Raw genomic sequence first — 23753 nt, forward strand, 5'->3', positions numbered from 1 at the left:
GATTCTTTCGAGCTCAGGAGACAATTTATTTCAATGTTTTCGACTATCTGTCAATACAAGTAGCAATGACATAAGAAGGGCCAACATAAGAATATGCTCCTCCCCAGCCGCTCCAGTACTGGTAAGCCGGTGCCGATACAATCAGATTCCACGAACCAGCGCCATAGCAAAATCGAGCTCCTCCATGATCATTGATGTAGTTATTCGCGCACCCGTTGAAATCATATCCACTCAGACCTGCACAGGCTTGTCCAGCTTCTGCGCTCACGGAATTCAAAATGCTCTGATTGACGTTTACGTAGGTCAATTCTCCGCACATGATCGTCCCATAGTAGGGTTCAACTATTCCCCACCAGGTTCGAGCTAAAATTTTCCATCTCGAGTAAAATGATCAATTTTGGCGTCACCTTGAACAGTCTCCCAGTCAGATGTAAAAGCGCAAGTTACAGGCAAATTATAGCGATTTGAAAATGAACTTCTTATATTTTCAACGCACGTTTCGTGGTAGATGTTGTACTGCTTGCATCTGAACAAAAGTTGGCAAGGCTAATCTTTGAAAGATCAAAAAAGCGCTTGAAGTTGGAGTTTGGTTGAGTTACTTTCGAAGAAAACAGACATTACCGTTGAATTTCTTGTCGAATGAGGGAAGTTGCCGTTGAGTCGTCAATTGCAAAAATACATTGAATAAGAAATAAAGCTCTCATGATCAATAAAATTTCACTCATTCAACTCAGAAGGCCGACAAACATGTGTCTTTATTCTCAACCGATACAAGACTGTCTACTTTCTCATCGCCAAAAATTGAATTTGACAAGCAAGAAAACTTAGTCGCCGGATCCCCCCCACATTTACCGAAGTTCGACCCCTATCTACTTTTTACTGGCCTTACGTGTGGGGCTGGTTAGGGGCTCAGATTGAACTTCTTTTTTTGACGAACAAATACATGCTTGATAAGCCCCCATTCATAAGATTCACTATTAGTGAATTAAATGCATCCGACTTTTATAGTTCAAATATCGCTAGACACGATCATTTCCGCTCCACATGCCTCGAATTTTCTCCTTCTTTCTATCTTGCTAGTCTTCTTTACTCTTATTTTCTTTGAACAAGCAAGAAATAATAATCGCCGCGAAATTTGTTAATTGCCCCATTTACTTTTTGCGGTCCGTGCTCTCTGGAAAATTTCAAGTCCATGGCCAGCGAAAAATCATTGAAATGACACGACTTTGCCTTTCGATAATTATATATTAGAATTTATTTACTTTTTTTTTATATAGATACAAGTTAAATGCTGCCGACAATTTGTATCAAAACGTAGTATTTCGATGAAGTGAAAGAGTTGAATATACAGTAGTGTTAGGTTAGTTCAATGAGATACAGTATAATATATAATATTCATTTGATAGTATTTTTTTCGGTTTGGGTTTGGTGAACGAAAAACGTTCTATTGCACTAGCCCGACCTTGTCTTCGTGAAAAAATAATCATAATAGAATTGCAACAAGAGAAAAAGAATTATCCTAAATAAAAAATAACAGATTCGAAACAAATCAAAAATATGAAATTATGAAGTATTGATGAGAATGGAAAAAGTCCTTAGAAATAATAATAGTGAATACAGTAGAATAAGATTTGAAATTTGAAATAATAAAAGAGAGAAAAATCGACACTTATGTTTTTTGAAGCTTGCTTTCAATCAGTAGCTTCTTCTGTAACGTTTGATACTGTGTCATCATCCCTTTCGCTATCCGGCCTGGTGACGAGCACTGCCGATTCTGACTCACTGGCGGCGATTTCGGACACACTGTCGGATTTAATGCCCATTTGGATATCCTTAATCACTTGTGTTTAGTATGTGCTAATGAACACTAGAAACCGAAGATTCTCATTTCGGATCGATTTAAGGTTAAGGATACCGAAGATTTTATGCGTCCAAGTGAGGCTTGTTCGCCGTCATTTTGCGGCTAATTCTTAGGTTTCGAGAGACTAAGTTTAAATTCGGCAATTGTTCCAGTTTCACTTTTATGCTTTTATGAATAATTAATTTCAAATCGAATTTTACTAGACTAATAAAACGACGAGTCTCTATGACCTTATAATTTTACCAACTTCATTAGTTTGGGATTATTATTTTGAATAATTTATTTGAATAAACTGTATCACGTGTTACCTCGCTATCTGTGTCTGGCGGCTCAATAGGATCAATTGGCGGTTCTGGATCAGGTTTTTGCTTGAGTTCCTGTTTGAGAAGCTCAACATCATGAATTGGGTATTCATTCATTTGTCCGACTTTGTTGACTTCGCTAGGGTTCATCGCTGTTCTTTCAGGCGTTCCGAACTCGATGTTGTCAACTGCTTCTACTCCCTAGATAAACCATCGTTAATTGATTGTTTTATTATCGGCATCTACCTGGATGAAACAGTGGTCAGCGTTTCCGACTTCGTATTTAAAGGCGCCAAAACGGCCTCTACTCCAGACATTATGCGACTTCAACCACTCCAACTGTTCATTAACAATCTCGTCGCGGTCGATCGTCGGCACCGGGAAGCCGTGCGTCATCTGAATACAACTGTTGCTCATTTTAAAGACGCTTTTCTAAGGATAATGTGATTCTCTATCGACTTCTTAATTAATCCTGGTTCTTTTTTACTCTGTCCCTTTTCGTAATGGAAATACAAAGATTGATGATAATATTTACTTCGAAAAGTGCTCCAGTTATCTCCTTGAGACTCTTACCTGCGTGACATGCATGGACACGATTTCATCATCTGGTTTGAGAAGACCGACACCGAGACAATCGATGATCACCTTAATCAAATTATTACCAGAAAAATCAGTTTCCCTTCGGAAAAGAAGGAGAGAGCGCCCCATCTGACCCCAGATTCTCGCGAACTGGAAGCAAGGCATAAACAAAAGCGCATTTTTTGGATTATTGGCTTTTTTCTGCTGATCCGACAGTTTCTCTAACGATTTCAGTCACAGTAAAAGCTCACCTGTTCAACCAAAGTTGCATTAGAGACTTCTTTTAGTGGGCCTTCAGAGATCTCAAGCATCAAGCTCCAATATGGACCGGGCTTGTAGCTTTCATCGTCTCTGCTTTGAATTTCTTGGTCCGCTCGGCGAAGGGTGATCAGCTCGGTTGTCTAGGATGTGCGTTAGTTGGAAAAGGAATAAGTAAGTTCAAGTGGCTCTCTAGGAAGCATGGGAATGTTGTTTTTATTAGGTTCACACGAAGTTAAAGAAAATACGAAAGCATATGGACATTTATAATATAATCTTAAAATAAAGTACGTAGAATAAATGACTCTGAAATCAGATTGCTGAGCTTGAAGAATCAGCTTTCAGCGGCTGGTCTCAAGATTTTACCACGTCATTGAGCGCAATTTGAAAAGTTTTAAGGGAATGTTCGACTTGAAAGTTAGTCACGCTCGCTAATTCAACAAGCATTTCATGTTTTTTGGTGATGTGGATATTTCTATTTCCAGAAAATTAGCTCAGGCGGAAGTCATTATAAAATAATTTAGGAAATGATAATCGATCCAATTGCCAACGAAAGTTCATGGAAGCTGAATTACTTCCTTATCTTAAACCCAGCGTTGATATTATGAAATGAAGTCCATATTATGGATCATTGTTTGAGGTTAATTTCATCGATGATAATGACCCTCGTGGCTCTTGAGATTTGACTCACCTTCTCGGGAACAGAATCAGCATCAACATTGCTGAAGACGCAGGCTTTGTGGAAGATTGTTCCCACTTCTGGGTAGTAGATAGCTCCGTTTTTGCCGAATAGATCTTCTGGTGTTCCTCGCAAGCCCAGACAGACCAGGTGGAGAGAACTGTGAAGGAGTCGATCAGCGGCGTCTGATCGACCGGTCAGATCGAGAAGGGTAGAAAGAGGCATCGTTGAGATAAGATTCTGAAGTAAAAAGTCAATTTCGAAATATGAAATCGAAATTACGTCAGGAAGAAGAAACCAAGGAACTGGGACTGATCACGCTCGATAATAAGCCGAGGGTTTAATTTCCATAATGCTAATCACCGTCTAATTTTGTTCAAAAATCTTGGCAATTGTGAATTAATTATTTTACGGGCGTTTTTCTAAGTAACCACCGAAGTTCCGCTTTCGTTTCCTAATTTATCACTTTGGATCGTTAGGCAAATTTTGCGTGTTTTTCTCGGAAATAATTTTTTAAACAAAGATCCCTTCAGACGGATCTGTCTTACCTTGTATCGAATTTCAATATCATCTCGAGTTTTGGCGACTTTTTCTTCAAGGTCAATTTGAACGACTTCAGCTCGGAATTTCACGTTGTTCCTTGGAAGCTTTTTCGCGAGCATTCTCCAAACTCCGCCAAGACCATTTCGTTTTGGGTACTTTATTTATTTATTTTTAGGTTTCAAAATATGAGTTCTACCTTGAAGCTGCTGGAATGGCCCCATAAGTCATCCTTCTGCTCCCCATCCAAAGTTCTTACAAGATCACGTTTCAAATCTGTGGGAGGAATTTTACTATGCACCCAACTATGCGCAAGCTTCGTTGTCGGATGCGCCCATGTCTTGAACATCATTGGGCGGAAAAAGAGATTCGTAAGGGTCTCTCCCCATTGCTCCAAAAGCCAATCATCAAGGTTATTCGGGGGGTTTTCGTTTGGCACATTTTTTGCCAAAATCTGCGCCTTCACCAAATCGGCGAGGCAATCGGCTTGTTCCTTTGCTGGTAAACCGGCGAGGTTGGATTGGATCGGGAACTTGACGAAGTGGCTCCGCAAGCTTACCCAGTTGGTTCTGACCTTCTCGATGAATTCAATGAATTCGCGGTTTTTGATCAGCTTCCCTTCTGCATCATATTTCGGCCCAAGCTCAGCCAAGACGTGTTCTATGAAATCATATCTTCTCGGCAGCACTGTATACCCATGATCGAATCTGAAGCCTTCTGGCGTCCGGAAAGAGCCCGCAAGTCCGCCTGGCTGTTTGTCAGCATCAACAAGAACCCAGTCGTCCTTCTCCAATTGAGATAACCTAAAAACCAAAGTTAAGGAGTCCAATATGTTCAATTAACTGGAGCCATTAAATATTCAAAAAGGAGGAAGAAAATAGTCGAAGAGTCGCTACTAAGTGGTAATACAGTACTTGACTGCATATTTATTCGACTTTCGCAAGGCTTGGTCAATGCGACTGTCATTTTTTCATTTTAAGTTATTTAAATTCTAGTTTTAACATCTTGTTAATACAAAAACACCGTCTCTCTGGAAGTTAACTCTAAAACAAAGTCAACTCAAACTCATGTCGAATTTAAACTACGGTCGACTTTTGATTTTTTTCCGAACAAATATTCTCCAAAAAGAAACCTGTACAAAAATATTCAATAAGCCAATCCAATAAAAATGGTCTGAAGTAAATCTTCAAAACCATGTTTGAAATACCTATAAGCAGCACCTAGTCCCGTTGGGCCGCCACCAATAATCAACGTTTCAACATCAAAGCTCGAGCCGGGCCCTATCGTATTGCCCATGCTTCCCCAGGGTCAAGTTCTCTGTGCCCAAATTTTATGAAAATTTATCCAAAATTTGATAAGGAAAAGGGTTGAACTTTATTTTTAATTTATCCGCTGTGGGGAACTCGAGCGGCTTGCTGCAGGGGTCGGCCAATATTCCCCCCGGCCCGGGCGGATCATCTCCACCAACAAGCTCAAAAAAATTTTTTTCAGTAAGATTTATATTTATGATGATTATAATTCTACAATTAAAATTTAACGTCCGTATAATTAACTAAAAAGATCGATACCGAATTAATCTGCTTAGAATCTACCAAAATAGAGCAGCAATCGATCACTCCATGTCTTCATGAAAGAGTGAATTTAGAACAATCTGTCTGAGAATTTGCCGTAGTCCTAATGAAAAAGCAGCGCTCGACTGTTATCTTTATTAGTCTTTCTTAGTAGATACAGTCGACTCTGGCAATTACGAGTAGCAGAATTACGAGTATTTTGACAAAAACCCGCCAATTTTGAAAACAAGGGATCATCGACCGAAAATAATTTTTTTCGAAAAAATTGAGAATGCTTGATTTTAATCATTAACCCGCTAACAGGGTGGTCGATTTTGCCTACGCTTTTGCCTGTCTGTGATTGAGTGAAAACATGGATCCGGGCATGCGATTGGCTACTCATTTCCACGCGTGGCCGTGAGACGGCCACGCGCCTGTTACCGGGTTAAATCTTTGGCTTAAGAGTCTCCGGCTCTTCAGATGGTTTTAAAGCAGCTTCAACAGATTGAAAATTTGCATTATTTTTTTTATGAAAGTCTGTGAATATTATTTTAATTTTTCGTTGACAAAAAACTTTCCAAAGGGGTACGGTAGTAGCTTAGAGCCTTAGCTCTCTCCTGAAAAAAATTAAGGGTTTCCCTCAGCTTAAATCCCTGAAAAAGCTTGATCCTATCAACCTGATCTTTAACGGCCTGTATATCATTGAGGAGGTAGAACTAGATTTTTTGAACAACCGTGATTTTCGGGATCATCATAAGGGAAGCGGTTGTAGTCGAGTGTTAAATTCGAGTTCCAATTAAATTAAGGGTGTAAATAAGATAGTTTCGGAGAAATACTAGCTCCAAGAAGGCCCATTTTCGCAATTTTCGCAAAATCGAGCCAAATTTTCCAACTCGGAGAATTACGAGTATTTCACGAAATTCCCGACAAAAAAAGGCTCGTAATTGCCAGAGTCGACTGTACATTATTCTTTTTAAACAAGTAGGTCAAATAAATGACACTGTTCCAAAATGCCTCGCTAATTAAATATTGCTTTACGAATTTTTACTGATTATATATTATTAATGGATACCTGCTTGATGATTTCTGTTTAGCCAAAATTCCGGGTCGATCATCGCTGAAAACACTTTTCACCTTCATGATTTATGAAAATGAGAATATTAAAGATATTCTCATTTGTTTCTTTACCTTGCGGAACTAAGGCACGTCATCTGCGTTGCCGATCGACCAGTTTCTGGTGAAGAGCTTCTGCGATTCTTGCAGCAGTTGATTGGTATTCTAGCAGCGCTAGCAACATCGGTCACTGTGTTTTTAAGGAGCGTTTTCGCTTGGCTCAGTTGACTTTCCTGAACTATTTTGGCTTATTTATGCACGTTTTATCTTCATTTATTAATAAAAAGTATCTCGTTTCGTAATATACGTAATAATTCACGATCATTCTTTCAGAAGCCTTTCCTATCTGCTCTGAACCCTCTTTCTTCGACATTCTCTCTCTCTACTTGCTCGTTTTCTGTTAATTACTTTTCTGGCAATGCCTATCTCTTTGGTTATTCTGGGTCTCCTTTGCGCTTGGAATGGGTATAAATTGAAATGAGTTTATTGACTTGTGTATTGGAAAGTATTTACTCGCCTGCGGCAGTAGCGCGAGTGACTGTGGCCGCGGGGGGAACGCTTTCTACACGAGGGGCGGCTGAATATCCGATGAGACGGGGATAACCTTCGCCCTCCTCGCACTAAGAATACAACATATCCAAAGAGTCAATCGCCAAAAGTGCTTTTGCTCGATTTTAAGCAACGAAAACACAACCCACAGGCCCGCGCGGCTTTTCGATAAACGATTAGCGGTTAAGCGAAAATAGAAAATAGCGAAGGACGCTAAAAGTAGTATGCAACACGTGGCCAAAGTATTTTTACAAAATGATCGTTAAGAATCTATGAATCTGTAATTTAGTCCATGACTTGTCCATTCAGCTGGCGTCGTCATTAAATTAGACGATGAAGGGCTGCATGAATGTATTCTTTTCATTTCTTGTCTTTGAAAAGGATTTTCCAAATTTCAAAATAAGACCATTTTGTTTCAACAAACTGTATCCCTAAAAAGAATCGTCTCTATCCCAAGTCATCAAAACCTAGCCTCGGTAGAGCTGATTACGTACAGTCGACTCTGGCAATTACGAGCCTTTTTTTGTCGGGAATTTCGTGAAATACTCGTAATTCTCCGAGTTGGAAAATTTGGCTCGATTTTGCGAAAATTGCGAAAATGGGCCTTCTTGGAGCTAGTATTTCTCCGAAACTATCTTATTTACACCCTTAATTTAATTGGAACTCGAATTTAACACTCGACTACAACCGCTTCCCTTATGATGATCCCGAAAATCACGGTTGTTCAAAAAATCTAGTTCTACCTCCTCAATGATATACAGGCCGTTAAAGATCAGGTTGATAGGATCAAGCTTTTTCAGGGATTTAAGCTGAGGGAAACCCTTAATTTTTTTCAGGAGAGAGCTAAGGCTCTAAGCTACTACCGTACCCCTTTGGAAAGTTTTTTGTCAACGAAAAATTAAAATAATATTCACAGACTTTCATAAAAAAAATAATGCAAATTTTCAATCTGTTGAAGCTGCTTTAAAACCATCTGAAGAGCCGGAGACTCTTAAGCCAAAGATTTAACCCGGTAACAGGCGCGTGGCCGTCTCACGGCCACGCGTGGAAATGAGTAGCCAATCGCATGCCCGGATCCATGTTTTCACTCAATCACAGACAGGCAAAAGCGTAGGCAAAATCGACCACCCTGTTAGCGGGTTAATGATTAAAATCAAGCATTCTCAATTTTTTCGAAAAAAATTATTTTCGGTCGATGATCCCTTGTTTTCAAAATTGGCGGGTTTTTGTCAAAATACTCGTAATTCTGCTACTCGTAATTGCCAGAGTCGACTGTATTATACATATCGTCGGTATATTATCGAGCTTTGAACGACTTAGAAACGATCATGTACCAGCTGATAGCAGATAAAAATATAAATGTATCTTTAAGCTTTCAGAGCTCTCATAATTTCGATGAGCTACTGTTCTATAATTTTCATTAGAGTCACCTTTGGAGAGACGACCTAGTTAATTGCTTTGCGTAAATTAAGTTGCCCTCCAAGTATTTATATTAAATCTTAATTAGAGCGTCTCTACGTCTTGAAACGTCTGCTGAGGAAATCATCCGGCAGATTCATTCGACACCTGATGGCCGAATGCCGAAGTGCGTTTATCTAACTTAGCTGCAGATCTGCTGGATACCCCGGAAGTATAAAAGATTCATAAGAGACTTGTGTTCACTAGTCGTCGTCACGTGATTGTTTTCCTTTGCGCGAATTTTCTTGCTGTATTTAAATAAAGACACATATTCATTTTCATTTTAAAATGCTTCTTAGATCTTGTTTTGTTATGATCCGTGAGGGATGAAATTAATTATGGTTAGTGTGACGGTATTTAGAGACATGGAAGATATTCAATTAAAATTGAGTTAACCTGCAAAGTTCATTTTCAGGCTTGCGTTTCAAATAATATTAAACTTGAATGGGAATTAAGATCAGTTAATATTGAACGAAGAATACAGTACTTCAGTCTGAATAATGAAGGACATTTGGGCTCTGAAGTTGGATAACGAATTTGCTGTGAAGCCACTTGCAACTTCTAATCTCGAAGCCTTGTTTGCCGACTTTTTTCTTTTTATTTTCATAAAAATGATGGAATATCGTATAATATTTTCCATAAAAATCAAGTAATAGTATCTACCTTCGAATTCGTTTTTGATACAAAAAAGTACAAGAAAGTTCATTTCTAAGATCTTTAGGATGCGGTGTAAGATTTCAAAAAGATCCTCACGAATACACCTTAATTTTTGTCGTTCGTTCCTTCGCCAGACAAGGCCAAGCAACAGGTTTATCGACCATCGCATCCGCTAATTTCATGATTATCATGACAGCTCAACAGCGCCTCGTCGCGTCGGACACCCGTCAGCATCAATCGGTCATCGCATATTAAATTTTCTGCAGCGAGAAGAAAAACTATGAAAAATTTGTATTGAAAACAGCAATATCAAAAATTTTCAGCCCCTATATCGTAGAAGTAATTTTTCTTTTCGAGTGAAAAAGTAGAGATAAGTAGAAAAAACAAGGAAGACAACGAAGATACATGCTTTTGTTTACAAAAGTCCTCTTATTGCTGGGGACAGTCAAATGTAAGTAAAGGGAGTGTGGGAAGGAAAGATAATGATTTTCTTCAGGCGATTTACTAGGTAAAATAGGTATAATAACTAAGGTACGTGTAGTGAACTGCGGTAATAGATCATTTTTATAATTTTTCTTTCGTCTATTTGAAATTATGCAAATCAACTTCACGCCACATTTTAGGTCAGACCAAAAACTTGGCGAGTTTAGTTGGCTCTGGTGGCAACTTTTTCTTCGACAAACCGAAGCCCAAGCCAAAGCCTGTTGGTGAGTTTGAAGTACAGAAGAGTCTGGGGACAATTACTGGTCTAAGGCGCGGAGTTTGAGTTACTTTTTGATTTTTTTCTTTTTATTGATATTTTTCTCTTGAAAATATAATCTTTGATAACCTCTGGAAAGATGCAAACCCTTGGCACAACCTCCTGGTACTCGAATGATGTGTTCAAAGGGAATTTCTGAAGATTCAATTTGTACAGTTATTTGTGACGAGATCAAATCTGGTTTCGGCATGGGAAGCCAGGTTTGCGCTTGTGCGAAGATGTTCAAAGGACCCGTGATGATTCCTCTTGGGTGCAGTTGGAAAGGAGCGATGCCCGACTGTGTTGTCCCAGGAATGGATGGGATATTTTTCCAATTATTCTTGCCTCAAATATTTTCTCTTCGCTGCAGAATCTATAATAACTGTGTAAATTATCATCCTTTCAAGAAGAAGAGCCAGTTGCCAATGCTCTCGCGGGAAGAAGCTTGCATAAGGCACCAACAACTCAAGTTGCAAAGTCAACAACGACAACGACAATGAAACCGACTTCAACAACAACAACGACAGAAACGACAACTAGTACTACGACAACATCCACCACTAGCACCACCACGACAACGACAACAAAGAAGACAACTACTGCATCAACGACTACTACAAAATCGACCACAAAAACTAGTACTACGACAACTACGACAACTACTACAACTACGACATCGACGACATCAACAACTTCAAAGGCAAAAACAACAACAACCTCTACGACGATCACTACGTCTACGACTACAACGACTACAACTACCACTACAACGACTACAACAACCACAAAAACCACCACTACAACAACAACCACAACGACGACTTCTACAACAAGTACCGTTTCTAGCACCACGACAGAAGAATACGTTATTCTTCATGATATTGAAGTAAACTATACTTCTACATCTCCAGCTCCCAGCACACAATACGCAGCTGAATTTGATTGGGCTGAAACAACAGAATCACCTTACAGCATAATTTACGAATTGGAAGAAGAAACATCCTCCACTGCACCACCAACAACTGAATCGATCGTTTCCTCAACAGAATCATTTATAGAGCTGGAGACAGAAGCACCTATCAACTGGGCTCGAAGAATCAAGGGAAATAAAAAAGACTGGCAAGCATTCTTAGATGGAACTTCCACAACTGCGCAATCAACGACTACTGAATTTGCCACAACAACAATCCCCGCATCCACGAGTATCTATACTACTGTGACGACAGAAGCCCCAGCCACAGCTCGAAATCCAAATCGTTTCAAAAACGAGTTCAACACAAATACTGGTTTGGATCGAAATTCAGCAGATCGGGACTCGATTCATAAGAAAATTGATAAGCCTGCTTGGGCAGAGAAGCTCATTGTTCCAGAAACACGTCCTCTTCTTGAACGACCGATCAACAACGAGCGTGTTGAAAAGTTCAAAGATTATGATGACTACAGTGCAAAGCCAATTCCACCTGGAACAGTTGCTATGGCGGTCAAAGAAGTGATGGAGCCAGAAACAGCGTCATTGCCTGTTGATGAACCTCTTGTTGTTCAGTCTGAAGATAAGTCTGCCATCACTTTCTATCCGTCGTTGCTAAAAGAGACCTTCAATCAGCTCCCTGGATTGAGCAAACTGGAAGTTTCGCAGCTCCTCAACAAATTTTTGACAGAATACAAGGTGAATATGATAAAACTTCGAAGTTCCAGAGTCTTTATAGAAGGTCATTGAAAACGAAATTATTCCTATGCGGCGTCAGTGTGGCATTACATCGTATATTGATTCTATTTATTTTTTAGGAAATTATCCATGACGATGTGGCCACAACTGAGGAGCCAGTCAAAACCACAACGGAAATTTATACCACAGACTACACGAGCGCGATGACGACCAAAGGTGTTATCAATCCTTTCAAAGGTAGCATAGTCTTGTCTAATGGAATTAAGCTTAAAATTGAAGGTTGCCCGAATTTGATCCCACCGGAAGATGGATTCTTACAGTATTCGGATGGACTCAATAGTGGCTCTATCGTGACTTACCTCTGTAGCAAGGGTTTTGAAATCAAGCAGAAAGGAGCTGAGCGAAAGGTAAAGAACAACTCTTCCAATTCAAAGAACTTAATCATTTTTTTCAGTGCTTATGTGATAATAACGAGTGCGTCTGGTCAAAGAAGCCACGCGACTGCGAAAGAAAAGTCGGTGGTGGCACTGGAATCAGCGCTAGCGAGCGAGAACAGCGTCGCGAAGAGAAACGAAAACAACGAATTGAACAGAGAGAAAGGTCAGTTTTATGTGATTTTTTAGACTCTACGGAAATTAAATTTGTCGAATTAGATTCCACAAATGCTGATCTGTTTGATATGCATTGACCTTTACCTTCAGGGAGAAAATGGCCAGAGATTCTTTCAGTAGGAAGACGAAGAAACAATCAAAGAAGCAAGCGTCGGCACCGTCAAGTACTTCTTGGGCTCGATCACTTGGTGGCGCAAGTATCGATACCAGCGGAGAATTCTTCAATAACTTGTTTGTCGAAGAAAATGATTTCTACAAAGAACAGACATATCATCACACTCCGACTTCTGCCCAAGCGAAAATGCCTACTTCTGCTAGATGTGAGCAAAGCTTTAAAATCTACTTTTTTATCCAATTTTTAGCCACGAATATGGTGGATACGACTTGTGATCCATTGAGCTTGGAACACGGGCAGATCTTCTGCTCGAATCATTATAATGATGGGTCTAAGTGCACGCTCAGGTCAGTTTATTCCATCAATAATTTACCTATCTTATTCTTAGTTGCTTGCGAGGATTCAATTTACAATTTACCGGTCGAGTAGTCCGGTGCGTTTGCACTCAAACTGGCTGTCATTGGAACAAACCCCCGCAGAAATGCGTATAAAACACGAGAAAACGATTTTTAATTAAATTTTATACCTAAATTTGATAAAATTAAGTTAACAAAAGCTCACTAACAGACCAACAGACTATCATTTTTGTATGTAAACGCTTTTTCTGAGCCACAGTCGCGCGTTTCAATTTTATTCGGGAAATGAACACATTTTTTGATAAGCCATTTCTCGTTTGCTTCCATTTTTGTAAATACGTTTCGTAAATAAAGTTTATTTATCAATGAGTAATGAAAAAACATACTCAAATACTTCCTGATGAAAACAATACCATCGAACATCAACATCGACCACATGAAAAATACAAAAATAAAAATCAGTTAAATGCCAATACCTTCATGTTGCTGTAAAATAAACAACGATAAATGCTACAATATTATCTCGTTATCTGCCTCATCAAGGGAAAAATCAAATTTGTTTGAAAATAACAGCATTTTATTCACAACTCCTCAAGGTTTTCATCTACCAGTTTCCTCGTCTCAGACAATCGTCGTTCTTGGTCTCTCTTCGTTTTTCATACAAACCTGCGCCGATTATACATTTTGTGTATTATTTGGTTTCATGATTGGCAATCATTTTATAGCTTGTTAATATAATTGTACAACTCACCTTTATCATCACCTCTAGCGGATTCATCAGCAGGGCCTCCAGTCTCGAAGTCAAAAAGCGTTGGTTTCAAAACTGGGAAACTCGCTTCAGTCGACGTCTTTCCGCAAGTTGATGGTATACCATATTTGCCCTCCTCTGACGTTGATTCGGCGATAAATTCTTAGAAATAGACTTTATTATTCATTTTAACAAGAGTTACCGTGGATCCAGTCGTAGTAGAGCGGAATGTTGGCGTAGATAGCAGGCATGTTCTTTTGAGCACATCCGTATCCGTAGCTAACCGCACCAATCGCAGCCCATCCTTTTTCTGTTTCACAGACGAACGGACCACCAGAATCACCCTGACAAGCGTCGATTCCGCCGGGTTGGTAGCCAGCACAGATTTGAGATTCGTCGAGTGGAAGCCCAGTCCAGCCCCATCCACCTTGCGACTCGAGGATATTCTTGCAAGACTGCTTCTCCCAAATTGGAATGACAGCGTGATTCAGCGCATCGTTGGAACCCTTCCCAAAGCCACTGACTACACAGCGGCCAAATATCGATGGTACAAACTCGCGTGTTGGCAAACATGCAGGTTGGACGTATTCTGTCCAGACAAACGGCCTTGTTAGCTCGAAAAGCGCGATGTCGTTGTGGAAGTGACTGTTGAAGCCAGGATGAGCGATTGCGCGTCTCACAGTGCTCCACTGGTAAGAGGCAGTTTGCGTTTTGGCGTGAAAGCCCTCTGTATGACCGGCGGTAAATTTGAGCTCATCGGCTTCAAACTTGCCGACGCAATGAGCGGCTCCAATGATAACCTTCTGCGTTACGATGGTACCTCCACAGATGATGTGATCACCGTATGCTGCGTGAAGCATAGCCGCTTGCCATGGCCAATTGCCGAGACTGGAAATTTCGCCACCGATAATTCGGGCATCTACTCTTTCAAAACTGTCATCATTCTTTTCAAAGTTAGAGAAATATATTCTACGGTATTGCAGTATAAATAATTCTGATCTCTTGTCCTAAGTAAGAATTCACTGTGAGTGACCTGTGACAGCTCCATCTCATTATTTTTCTCTAAATTTATTTCTCTATCCGCGCCTTAACTTCGCCTCGTGCTGAAACAGCCGCTGCAAAAACAGGGAAAAGCTTCATTTTGGCAACGTGAAGCCTCTCGTCTGAGTACTTTGATCGAGTAGCTTTGAAACCCCGTCGTTATCGGACACCGCGCGGAATTAGTGTTCTCTGAAGATACTTACTTTCGTGCTAAGCCCAACTACTAAACGAATTCTCATACGCAGTCACGACGGATAGAATTGACCAAATACCCAGCCGATGACTCTAATGCCACGAAAAACAGTCGCAAACATGCTTTATTAACAGGCATGGGTGACCGGTTGGAATACCTCGTGCGCTAAGCGTTTTGATTTTTTCAAAACGCCAGTTTTTCCTACCAGATGCTTCCTTAAATCACAATTGTTATGAGTTTGATTTCAGCTACTCAAGTGGAGTGCGAAGGAGAGAATTATTTCTTGTTGAATTAGGGCGTCGGGCGGGCGGCGTGGCGTTAGAGAAAAAGCGCCCTCTACCGCGCGCTTTTCCGAAAAGAGGTCGAAAATAGGAGCGTGCAGCGACAAAACGACCTCGAAATCAAGCACCTCTTCTCGCTACTCATCCCATTTTTGAGTCCGATTTCGATTGTCTAACAGGTAAGAATCGTCTTCATGCCCACTCTCTCCTATCCCTCTCGCCTCTCACAAGGAATTAACCTACAGAATCTGTGTATCAGTTGACGAAAAAAAAACATGTGATTACTACTGCCTGGACATCAACGACATTGACGTAATAAATTGCACAACCTTAAAAAAAGCACGTCATTCCTAATCGCTGGTAGCCACCTGAATCTATTGAGTTAACCCGACGCTTATAATTTGCTTTTGCCGAAACTAAGTGCTGCACCTGACAATAAAAAGGCAATCGACACGCTGAAAAAGATCTTAAAGAACATTCTCAATCATTCATTTTTAGTATAGATATATTTACAGAAATTTTTATTGAGACTGCCTATTTTGAAACTCTCTGATTCGCTTTATTTCCTCTTCTTTTCGCTTTTTTCTGCTTTGTCTTCAATGATCTCTTCCCGGACCTCGTTCATTTCAATCTTCGCCATCTCGCACCGGTGATATAATTGTCTACTCTCCTCCTCCATCGATTCCAGGTTATCCTTCATATGTTCAAATGCAGCTTCTCGATTCTGTGCGCGTTCTTTCACTCTTTCTATTTCTTCAATTCTTCGCTGAAGATTTTCTTCGAGCTTCTTCTCCATCTTTCTTTTTCGTTGCTGTGCAAGCAATTGTAACTTGCGTTCACCCGTGATCCTTTGCTATATTTTTTATTAAATAATTTAAATCAAATTTGTTCAATACCATAAGCCTCGTCGCTTCGTTGTCTTCGCCTTCGCCATAATCGTCATCATCCTCTTCATCCCATCACCATCTTCCATCTCCTTCTTCCATCTTTTCTTCGCCTTCGCCTTCATCACTGCTTGCGTATGCGTCCATTCCAAAAAGCCCGTTGCCGCCTTCTTGCATCTGTTCTTCGCCTGCTCTGCCGTCATCGTATTCGTCCACTACCAAAAGCTCGTTGCCGCCTTCTTCCCTCTCTCCTTCGCCTTCGCTGCCTTCTTCCATGCCTTCCTCCATTCTCCCCAGTCCGTCGCCGCCTTTAACCATTTGACCAGCATCATAGTCCATCTAATATTTTGTTAGTGATCTACAAAAATGAGTAGCAAAAATCTTGCATTCAATTTATTCAAGATATGCCCTGACTCCAACCACTGAAGTGACCAAGCCACAGAAGTTCGACTCTCAAATAATCCCGAGACAATTTTCAGAAAAAAATTTATTTGAAATCGAAAAATGGATACGTCGCTAGAAAGATCGCCCCTTTGAAGGCAAAATTTAGCCCTGACTCAACAACCGTTGAACGAGTCAACCTTGGCGATTATGAATATGTTCGAAAACACACTCGATGCCAGATCATGCAGGGATTAAACCGCCCGACTAAGAAACAAACTCCAGCTCTATCGCGAAGCAGATGTTTAAAAGGCAAATGAGCTGAAGGTACCGAAACCTATCCTTGTTTGTATTCTTTACTGCCACTTATTTCACTCCTTATACGCCTGCTATTTTTAGATAGGACTTATTATTTATCGAAAAAAATCAAATCCTTCTGCCAATTGTTAAGTACTCTCAATCAAACTTTCTTATCCAACCCTAACCCTACCTGATCTTTATCAACGTCTTCATCTTCATCTTCATCTTTATCTTCATCTTCTGCCTAAAAAAATTTTAAGCACACTTGCATCAAAAGTCTATGTGTAATATAATAAACTTACGAGTCCCAGCTGGTCTTTGAAATTCTCAAAGTATGCTCGTCGCGTTCGCTTTATAAAGTCACGTCGAGTTCTTTTTCCAACGCAGATTTCGCGTCGACAAACGCTTGCCCCAAAGAGTCCCATTTGCGCTAGAACGATAAATTAGTCGGTAAGAGATCACAAGGGCGTACCTGCAGAAAGACGAGGGCGAACATTAATGTGACCTGCCTCCTGAAATTTCCAGGAGAAACACGTACTCCTGTGTTCTAGGTTCAACAAAGTCGCCCGAAACCAAGATCGGATCGGATCGGGTTTTTAGGGGTCATGAAAAATCGGATCAGGTTTTTATCGGGTTTTTTTGTCGGATTTTCGTCGGGTTTCCAACAAGCACAAATAAAAAAAAAAATCAAGTCAAAAGAAGGTCAAAACCTTATCTTGAGCGGATTTTTTTGGTCAACAATAATTTTCGAGTTTCATTTACAGTAAAAACCCAAAATTTGCCCACCCGAAATTTGGCCGTTTTTTGTCTAAATCCGCCTTTTTTGGAACCTGAAATCAACCCAAAATTTGACCGCTTTTTCGAAAATACATAATTTTTCATCATAATTGGGCCCAAATGATGCTTTTTCTGATCATTTATAGGCTTTTAAAAGTGTTTTAATCATTGTTAATGACTAAACTCTAATAAGAATGTCTTCCAACAAGCAAAAATTTGAAAAAAAATTATCAAAAACGTGAAAATCATGCCGATTTTCGAAAATTTCGAAACTTTGCTTCTTGGAGAGGAAACTCGGCCACCCGGCAAAAAACCCAAAATTTGGCCGCTTTTTTCGGGAATTTACATCTGAAAACCGGCCAATTATTGGGTTTTTACTGTATAATAAAATTTATATTTTTGTACATTTTCACATCGTGCATCTCCTAAAAAACGCCTGGTCTAATACGGCCGAATAGAGGATAAATAATCCAAGCCCCCTTTATATCTTTAAAAAGTTTAGAGTCTAAACTTTAGACCTAAGAAAACAAATGTTCTGCTAAAGCCTTCAAGCTCAGGCGTTCTCTGAAATTCCGCGCTCGAAATGGATCGTCGATTACCAGGGACCTCGCCGAATTTCTCAATTGCCAGAAGATTATGATTGGTAAAGTTGATGTGAATGTCCTCTAGAGCTCGTGCCTGGCTTTCCCCGGTTTTGGAGGCAGTTCTCATCTATTTCTCTCCCATTATTAAGAAAGGGGATTATTTGGTCTCCCATTGGCAATGGGCCATTGCCAGAGCGTCATTTTCGCCCTGGAATGATGATTTTCAAGATTAAAGAGCGCAGACGTTTGATTTTACAGTTGTAGTTTTAGTTCATAAAATTATCTAGAGATGTTGGTTTATACTGTTAATTTAACAACTAGGACAAGACTAAAACTTTATATTATTTTTACTTTCGAGAAATAAAACCCTTTGTTACGCTCTTTCATACTTTTTTCTTGGCGCAAAAGCGTAAGGATTTAGGTTGCGGTTCGACAAAATATCAAATCCCCGGTTAGAGTCGTTGCTTTGGGCTCGTTTTCCTGTCCTTTTTTTGTTAAAATGAGCTTGAATACAAACACTAAAAATATTCAAATATTTTTATTTGTGATATTCTTGTGTATTTATTTTGTTGTAACTGGCTTAAGACAAGAAAAGCTTTATTTTAACTCGGAGAAATATCAAGCTCAAGATGAGACCACAAAAAATGATCATTTGATGTTTTTTATCAACCACGGAACTTATCTTCCTCCAAGCAAGGATATAAGGCCCTATGAGATTATTCATTCGCCAAGAGAAAATTACGAGGATGTGGAAATTGTTTTTGGTCTAAAAACTGTTTTTAAGGAAGCGATAGTAGAAAAAGCTCGTAACACACAGAGTTGCAAATTTGCTCAGCGGTCGCTCAGCTCAGCTCAGTAGTTTAAGAAAATGATCTGATCTTCTCAGTTCAGCTCAGATCAGACAAGTATCACTCAGCTCAGCTCCACTCAATGGTTTTATCAGAATTTTACTACTAAAAATACAGTAAAAACAGCTTAGCTGAGTTCACCCAGCTCAGATAAGCTCTTATTAGGGTCTGCTCAGCTCAGCTCAATGACCTCTGAAAAAGGCTAGCTTAGCTCAGAGAATTTTTCACTCAGATCAGCTCGGCTCAGCCAAGCGAAATGAAGGCAAAATTTGCATCACTGGTAACACAAGAAAATCATTATGTTTCTTCCCAAAGAACTTTTTAACTATCACCCACATAAGCATCGAATGAAGAGAGATTCGATAAGAAAATCATTTGGTAATTCCGATTTCTATCGCGAAAAATATAACGTAAAATTCGTGTTCTTGCTCGGAAAAAGGAGGATGCCCATGAACAGAGTTGCAAACTGCTAGAAATATAATTATCAGATCTTGGCTGTGTATCGCGCTGATCTCTTTGTTAATTTTATTAAATAAAATAACTCTTTCGAGGAAAGTGAAATTCTCGCGGAAGAAGAATTGTTCGATGATATCATCTACGGGAGCTTTCAAGACTCGTACTGGAATTTAACCTTCAAGGAGAGCATGTTTTACTCTTGGACAAAACAAAACGTGCCCAATGTGAAATTCATTTACCGAGGAGACGATGACAATTTTCTTAATCCACTTGGAGTGATGAAATTTCTCGAAAAACATTGGGACGAAGCAAATGCAGAAGCTGCACTTTGGGGTGGAGTTATTCAGGGAATGCCCTCCGTTATTAGCGACACGACGAAATTAGATGAAATCATGGAGGAAAGAAGGACTGATGTGTAAGTCGCGAAAAAATAAAGCTCAGTTTTGTTTATTCTGTTTTAGATGGCCAGAAGAAGTATATCCGAAGTATGCATCTGGTTCTGGTCATATTATGAACCGAAATGCTCTCTTCGTTTTGGAAGGACAAATGCAGCTCAATCCGTTGATATCTATTGATGATGCTTTTATTGGCATTTGTATGACGAAAGGGTCAAAGGGTTCAAATTTTAGCATTATTAAAAATTCCAAAGTTATCGGAGTGCTTTCTTATGACCCCCTTTTAAGCTGGGTTAGAAGATAGAATTTTCGATGTCAATGAATTTCACCCGTGGGGAATCAAGTTTGAAAACGGAAATGATTTTTGCACTATTGTTAATGCAATCTCCATTCATTACCCAAAATTTGATTACGAATGCATGCTTTCGAAGATCCTCAAATACGCGGAAAAATGCGAAAAGATGAACTTCACGAGGCCAGAGATATTTCTTTCAGTTGTCCCTGGTACGAAAGCAAGCTTTCGGCGCCGATTCTTGATGGGCCTTTTTACCAACGCTGCGGGCCTGAGTTCAATAACAGTAGATGCAGCACTGACAGGCTCTTGGCTCGACATTCTAGACGGTTTTTGTGGTGAGAACCAATTTTCGCCTCGAGAAATTTGAAACCATTCTTATTCATATACAGTCGTTACGCACAATTCCGTAACGCACAATTCCGGACATTTAGGGAAAACGGAAAAATTAAAAACGCACAATTCCGGACAATTCGACAAAAATTTTAACTGAAATCTTTATTTTACTCGATCATTTTTTTGCAAAAAAACTAAGAATGCTTGCTTGTTTCTTCGGCTTTTCTGGCTTCTGTTGAGGTGCAATTTCCATGGCTTCTTCTGGTTGTTCGTCAACATGCTCGCGATCATCTCCAAGATCAAGTTGCGCGAAATCCCGGGCCATAAGCAGCTCTTCTTCCACTTTTTTGATCTGTTGGCGCTGGAGCTCTTCATCTTCATTCTCGATAGGCGCTTCCGAAATTTATAAGTTTGTAAAGAAAGATATTAAGTTTAAATTATACCTGATACTTTTGGAATCGAGGAATGCCGGATTTTCGCCAACATGTCCGTATAATGTTGGGAGACATTTCGGAGACGAGCCTGACTGCAGTTTTGACTCCCAACTCCAGTCCAGGCGAAGTTTTTTGGTGCTCTTGTCGGAAAGACCGCAGCCATTTTCGGTACTTTCCTTTTATTAGGAGATCGTCAAAATTATATATTTTTACATAGTTTTAAATTAATTTATCTTTTAATAATTTTTAACGAAGTATTGACAAACCCCCGCCTTTAAGACAGGCGAAAAATACCTGATCGAGTGGCTGATATGCCCCAGTTGTCCCTGGCTTGAAAAAACCCAGGGCAACGTTCGTAACTCCAAGCGCAGAAGGGTCAACATTCAGATGACCCGAGAAATTGTCAAGGAGGAGCAAGTTCTTTTGACCCGGTTTTACCCGGGCCAAGAACCGAGAGAATCTCTTAAGGGATCCCCTCCCGATTTGAAAAATATCATCGAGAGCTTTTATGTGATATATTTTTGGAATCTCCGTTGTCTGGCGATCATTTTCATATATTACGTCAAAGGGAGTCCGTCACGTGGTAAGCCGTGACACAGCTTTGAAAATGGCTTATTTTAACGAAAAATTTTACTTAGAAAAAATTCGCAATTTTTTCGACTTTTCAAAGTCGACATAATCAGATGAATAAGGGCTCTTAAGAAAGCTCAGAGAAAACTGAATTAGAAAAAAATAGATTAAATAAAATATCTAACCACTAAAAGGTGCTAGAGAGCTAAGAAAGTCAAAAAAATGGCAAAAATCAGTTAAAAAACATTTTGTAAAGAAAAATTCTACAATCCTTGACGGAATCACATGCCTGTACTAGAGATTGTAGATTAGGGGTCAAGGAAGACAGTTGTTATTGATTTAGGGCTCTATCTAAGAGCAGAAAAACTAAGTTCGATTTTGAAAATGGCCCAAAGTAGGGTTTTTCGCGAGTATCAATGTTTTCAGCCCGTCTTTTCAAGGTGTTTCCCCTTATGAAAATTAATTTCTGTACTAGAGTTTGTTCATTAAAAAAGGGGCTTCAAAATGAGCCCTCATACTTGTAAAAAGCTCAGTCCTAAAAAAAGTAGTTCGAAGTCAAAGTTGACGAAATCGGGGGATCCCTTAAGCTCCTCCTTGAAAATTTCCCGGGTCATCCACCCGTTCTGGTTAGAGTACGCAACGAAGCACGGAAATTTTTTCGCCAGCATCGTTGTGCCATTTGACACAAAAGTACGGGAGCTTTCCAGCCCAGACCAAGTGGTCATTTTATTTGCTAAAAAAATTTACAAAATTTCATATTCCGGACCAAGGTCTTATGGCCCAGAAAATTTCCGGACCAAGTTATCTTATGGCCCAGAAATTTCCGGACCAAGTTTTTTTTGGCCCAGAATTTCTTTCTGATATTTTTCAGTAAATGATTGATAAATGATGTGTTTTTCTTTTGGTAAAATTAATTAAATAAAAGAAGAAGGTAAATGTTATATTTTTGAGTACCTTTGACGATGACCCCTGGTAGAAAGGATCCATCGCCGTCAGCGGAAATGATCGGAGTAAGGGTGAAGCGGAGGCGCTCATCTTTCGCTTTTGATTTTCGAAAACATTCATTCTTGCGAATGATCAGACGTTTTTCTGGAGCATACGCAATGAACATGGCGGATTCGTCGAGGTTCCAAATGTTCCCATCATCATAACCACTGCACATTGCCATTAGCCGAGCCAGTTCCATTTTCATCTCTACGTCAGAAAGAATGACCTTCGTACTAACTGACCGTGTAATTTTCAAATTATACGACTTGATGATTCGGTTGCAGTAGTCTGGATGGAAAGACATTGACGTAATTTCTTCCTTGTCTTTATATTTCTCCGTAGCTGCAAGTTTATGAGCTTCATCCTGCAGGCCAACAACGCCCTCAATGTCCACAGTCGAAGATTCAATTATCGCCAGAAGATCATCGTCAAACTCTTTTCGAATGTCACTCTGCTTGTAGTCTGGTCGGCAACGGTTCGCAACCTTTCCAGCAGCCAGAATCTCGTCTGCTTTATTTCTCCAATCGTAGAATGTTGCTCTAGGCAGCTTTTTATGTTCTTTCTTCTCGAAATATTTGTTGACTTCTTTGTATCCGGCGCCAGCTTTGATTAATCGACAGTAAAACTGCCTTTGTTTGAATTCTACATCGACACGGGTAGATCCTGGCCGTTTTCTCTGCTTTTTTCTCGACATTTTACGTTTTGAATAAAAAACAAGCATTTTGAAAACAAAAATTTTTTCCATCTAGAATCCGCACAATTACGGACATTTTGCCCTTTTTGCTGAAAAAAAAGTGTCCGGAATTGTGCGTAACGACTGTATAGTAAAGTGTAATTCACACTTATTACGATTTCAAAGCCAAATACAGACATGACTGGACTGTTCGAAAACCCGAAAATGGTCCATGTTGTAGCCCAAATGGCTACTGTGTGCCAACCAAATGGGATTGCACATGTCCAGATTGTGTGGATTTTCTTGAACTGAAAGCTCGTAAGTTATGAAAAAATCTGATTTTGTTCCTTTCATTTTTTTCATTTGAAGATAAAGACGAAGCTGTCGAGCACAAAAAAGGTGAAACCTGCTGTCCGTTGGTCAAAATACACACAAAATTATTTTTCAGGATCAGAGTTCTTAGTTGACAGAAAAAAGGTGCTAAACTTAAGGCTCCTGATTGAAAAATGCATGATCAAAACTCTTTAAAGAGGTATCTAC

The 23753-nt window shown here is 39.7% G+C and overlaps 5 protein-coding genes across 5 annotated transcripts in view; 2 read left to right on the forward strand and 3 right to left on the reverse strand.

Moving 5' to 3' along the window:
• Nucleotides 1–8: 8 nt before the first annotated feature.
• LOC145701754 (uncharacterized) lies at nucleotides 9–704 on the reverse strand. Its single transcript, XM_081778973.1, has 3 exons — nucleotides 622–704; nucleotides 408–526; nucleotides 9–363 (listed from the first exon to the last, which is right to left on the reverse strand). Exons 1-3 carry the CDS (start codon nucleotides 702–704, stop codon nucleotides 44–46), a joined length of 522 nt encoding a protein of 173 aa, XP_081635099.1. The 3' UTR covers nucleotides 9–43.
• A 564-nt stretch (nucleotides 705–1268) lies between these two features.
• On the reverse strand, nucleotides 1269–5658 carry LOC145704273 (uncharacterized). The gene is made up of 9 exons (XM_081781724.1): nucleotides 5427–5658; nucleotides 4419–5022; nucleotides 4228–4377; nucleotides 3692–3919; nucleotides 2994–3143; nucleotides 2737–2808; nucleotides 2410–2559; nucleotides 2170–2364; nucleotides 1269–1832 (listed from the first exon to the last, which is right to left on the reverse strand). Exons 1-9 carry the CDS (start codon nucleotides 5513–5515, stop codon nucleotides 1692–1694), a joined length of 1779 nt encoding a protein of 592 aa, XP_081637850.1. The 5' UTR covers nucleotides 5516–5658; the 3' UTR covers nucleotides 1269–1691.
• A 5033-nt stretch (nucleotides 5659–10691) lies between these two features.
• On the forward strand, nucleotides 10692–13534 carry LOC145704271 (uncharacterized). The gene is made up of 7 exons (XM_081781721.1): nucleotides 10692–11951; nucleotides 12071–12188; nucleotides 12231–12358; nucleotides 12406–12551; nucleotides 12653–12882; nucleotides 12925–13024; nucleotides 13066–13534. Exons 1-7 carry the CDS (start codon nucleotides 10782–10784, stop codon nucleotides 13166–13168), a joined length of 1995 nt encoding a protein of 664 aa, XP_081637847.1. The 5' UTR covers nucleotides 10692–10781; the 3' UTR covers nucleotides 13169–13534.
• A 199-nt stretch (nucleotides 13535–13733) lies between these two features.
• LOC145702502 (serine protease 27-like) lies at nucleotides 13734–14931 on the reverse strand. Its single transcript, XM_081779735.1, has 3 exons — nucleotides 14868–14931; nucleotides 13984–14725; nucleotides 13734–13943 (listed from the first exon to the last, which is right to left on the reverse strand). Exons 1-3 carry the CDS (start codon nucleotides 14919–14921, stop codon nucleotides 13753–13755), a joined length of 987 nt encoding a protein of 328 aa, XP_081635861.1. The 5' UTR covers nucleotides 14922–14931; the 3' UTR covers nucleotides 13734–13752.
• A 501-nt stretch (nucleotides 14932–15432) lies between these two features.
• Nucleotides 15433–23753, forward strand: part of LOC145704272 (dihydrolipoyllysine-residue acetyltransferase component of pyruvate dehydrogenase complex, mitochondrial-like) — an 87428-nt gene continuing 79107 nt past the window's right edge. The window contains exon 1 of the mRNA XM_081781722.1: nucleotides 15433–15475. The gene's annotated coding sequence lies outside the window, so the exon portion shown is untranslated. The remainder of the gene's footprint in view (nucleotides 15476–23753) is intronic.

This window comes from Oikopleura dioica, chromosome PAR (assembly GCF_907165135.1).
Source record: "Oikopleura dioica chromosome PAR, OKI2018_I68_1.0, whole genome shotgun sequence".
Classification (NCBI taxonomy): Eukaryota; Metazoa; Chordata; class Appendicularia; order Copelata; family Oikopleuridae; genus Oikopleura; species Oikopleura dioica.

Bases quoted from the DNA above. Each gene is read 5' to 3' on its own strand.
- LOC145701754 (XM_081778973.1), bottom strand. From the start codon at position 704: ATGAGAGCTTTATTTCTTATTCAATGTATTTTTGCAATTGACGACTCA. The intron at 527-621 runs GTAATGTCTGTT...ACTTTTGTTCAG, and splicing joins ATTCGACAAGAAATTCAACG to ATGCAAGCAGTACAACATCT. The intron at 364-407 runs GTGACGCCAAAA...GGAAAATTTTAG, and splicing joins TGACTGGGAGACTGTTCAAG to CTCGAACCTGGTGGGGAATA.
- LOC145704273 (XM_081781724.1), bottom strand. From the start codon at position 5,515: ATGGGCAATACGATAGGGCCCGGCTCGAGCTTTGATGTTGAAACGTTG. The intron at 4,378-4,418 runs GTAGAACTCATA...AAATAAATAAAG, and splicing joins GCCATTCCAGCAGCTTCAAG to TACCCAAAACGAAATGGTCT. The intron at 2,365-2,409 runs GTAGATGCCGAT...TGGTTTATCTAG, and splicing joins CTGACCACTGTTTCATCCAG to GGAGTAGAAGCAGTTGACAA.
- LOC145704271 (XM_081781721.1), top strand. From the start codon at position 10,782: ATGAAACCGACTTCAACAACAACAACGACAGAAACGACAACTAGTACT. The intron at 12,359-12,405 runs GTAAAGAACAAC...CATTTTTTTCAG, and splicing joins AGAAAGGAGCTGAGCGAAAG to TGCTTATGTGATAATAACGA. The intron at 13,025-13,065 runs GTCAGTTTATTC...TCTTATTCTTAG, and splicing joins GGGTCTAAGTGCACGCTCAG to TTGCTTGCGAGGATTCAATT.
- LOC145702502 (XM_081779735.1), bottom strand. From the start codon at position 14,921: ATGAAGCTTTTCCCTGTTTTTGCAGCGGCTGTTTCAGCACGAGGCGAA. The intron at 14,726-14,867 runs GCGCGGATAGAG...AACTTTGAAAAG, and splicing joins CAGCACGAGGCGAAGTTAAG to AATGATGACAGTTTTGAAAG. The intron at 13,944-13,983 runs GTAACTCTTGTT...TCTATTTCTAAG, and splicing joins CTACTACGACTGGATCCACG to AATTTATCGCCGAATCAACG.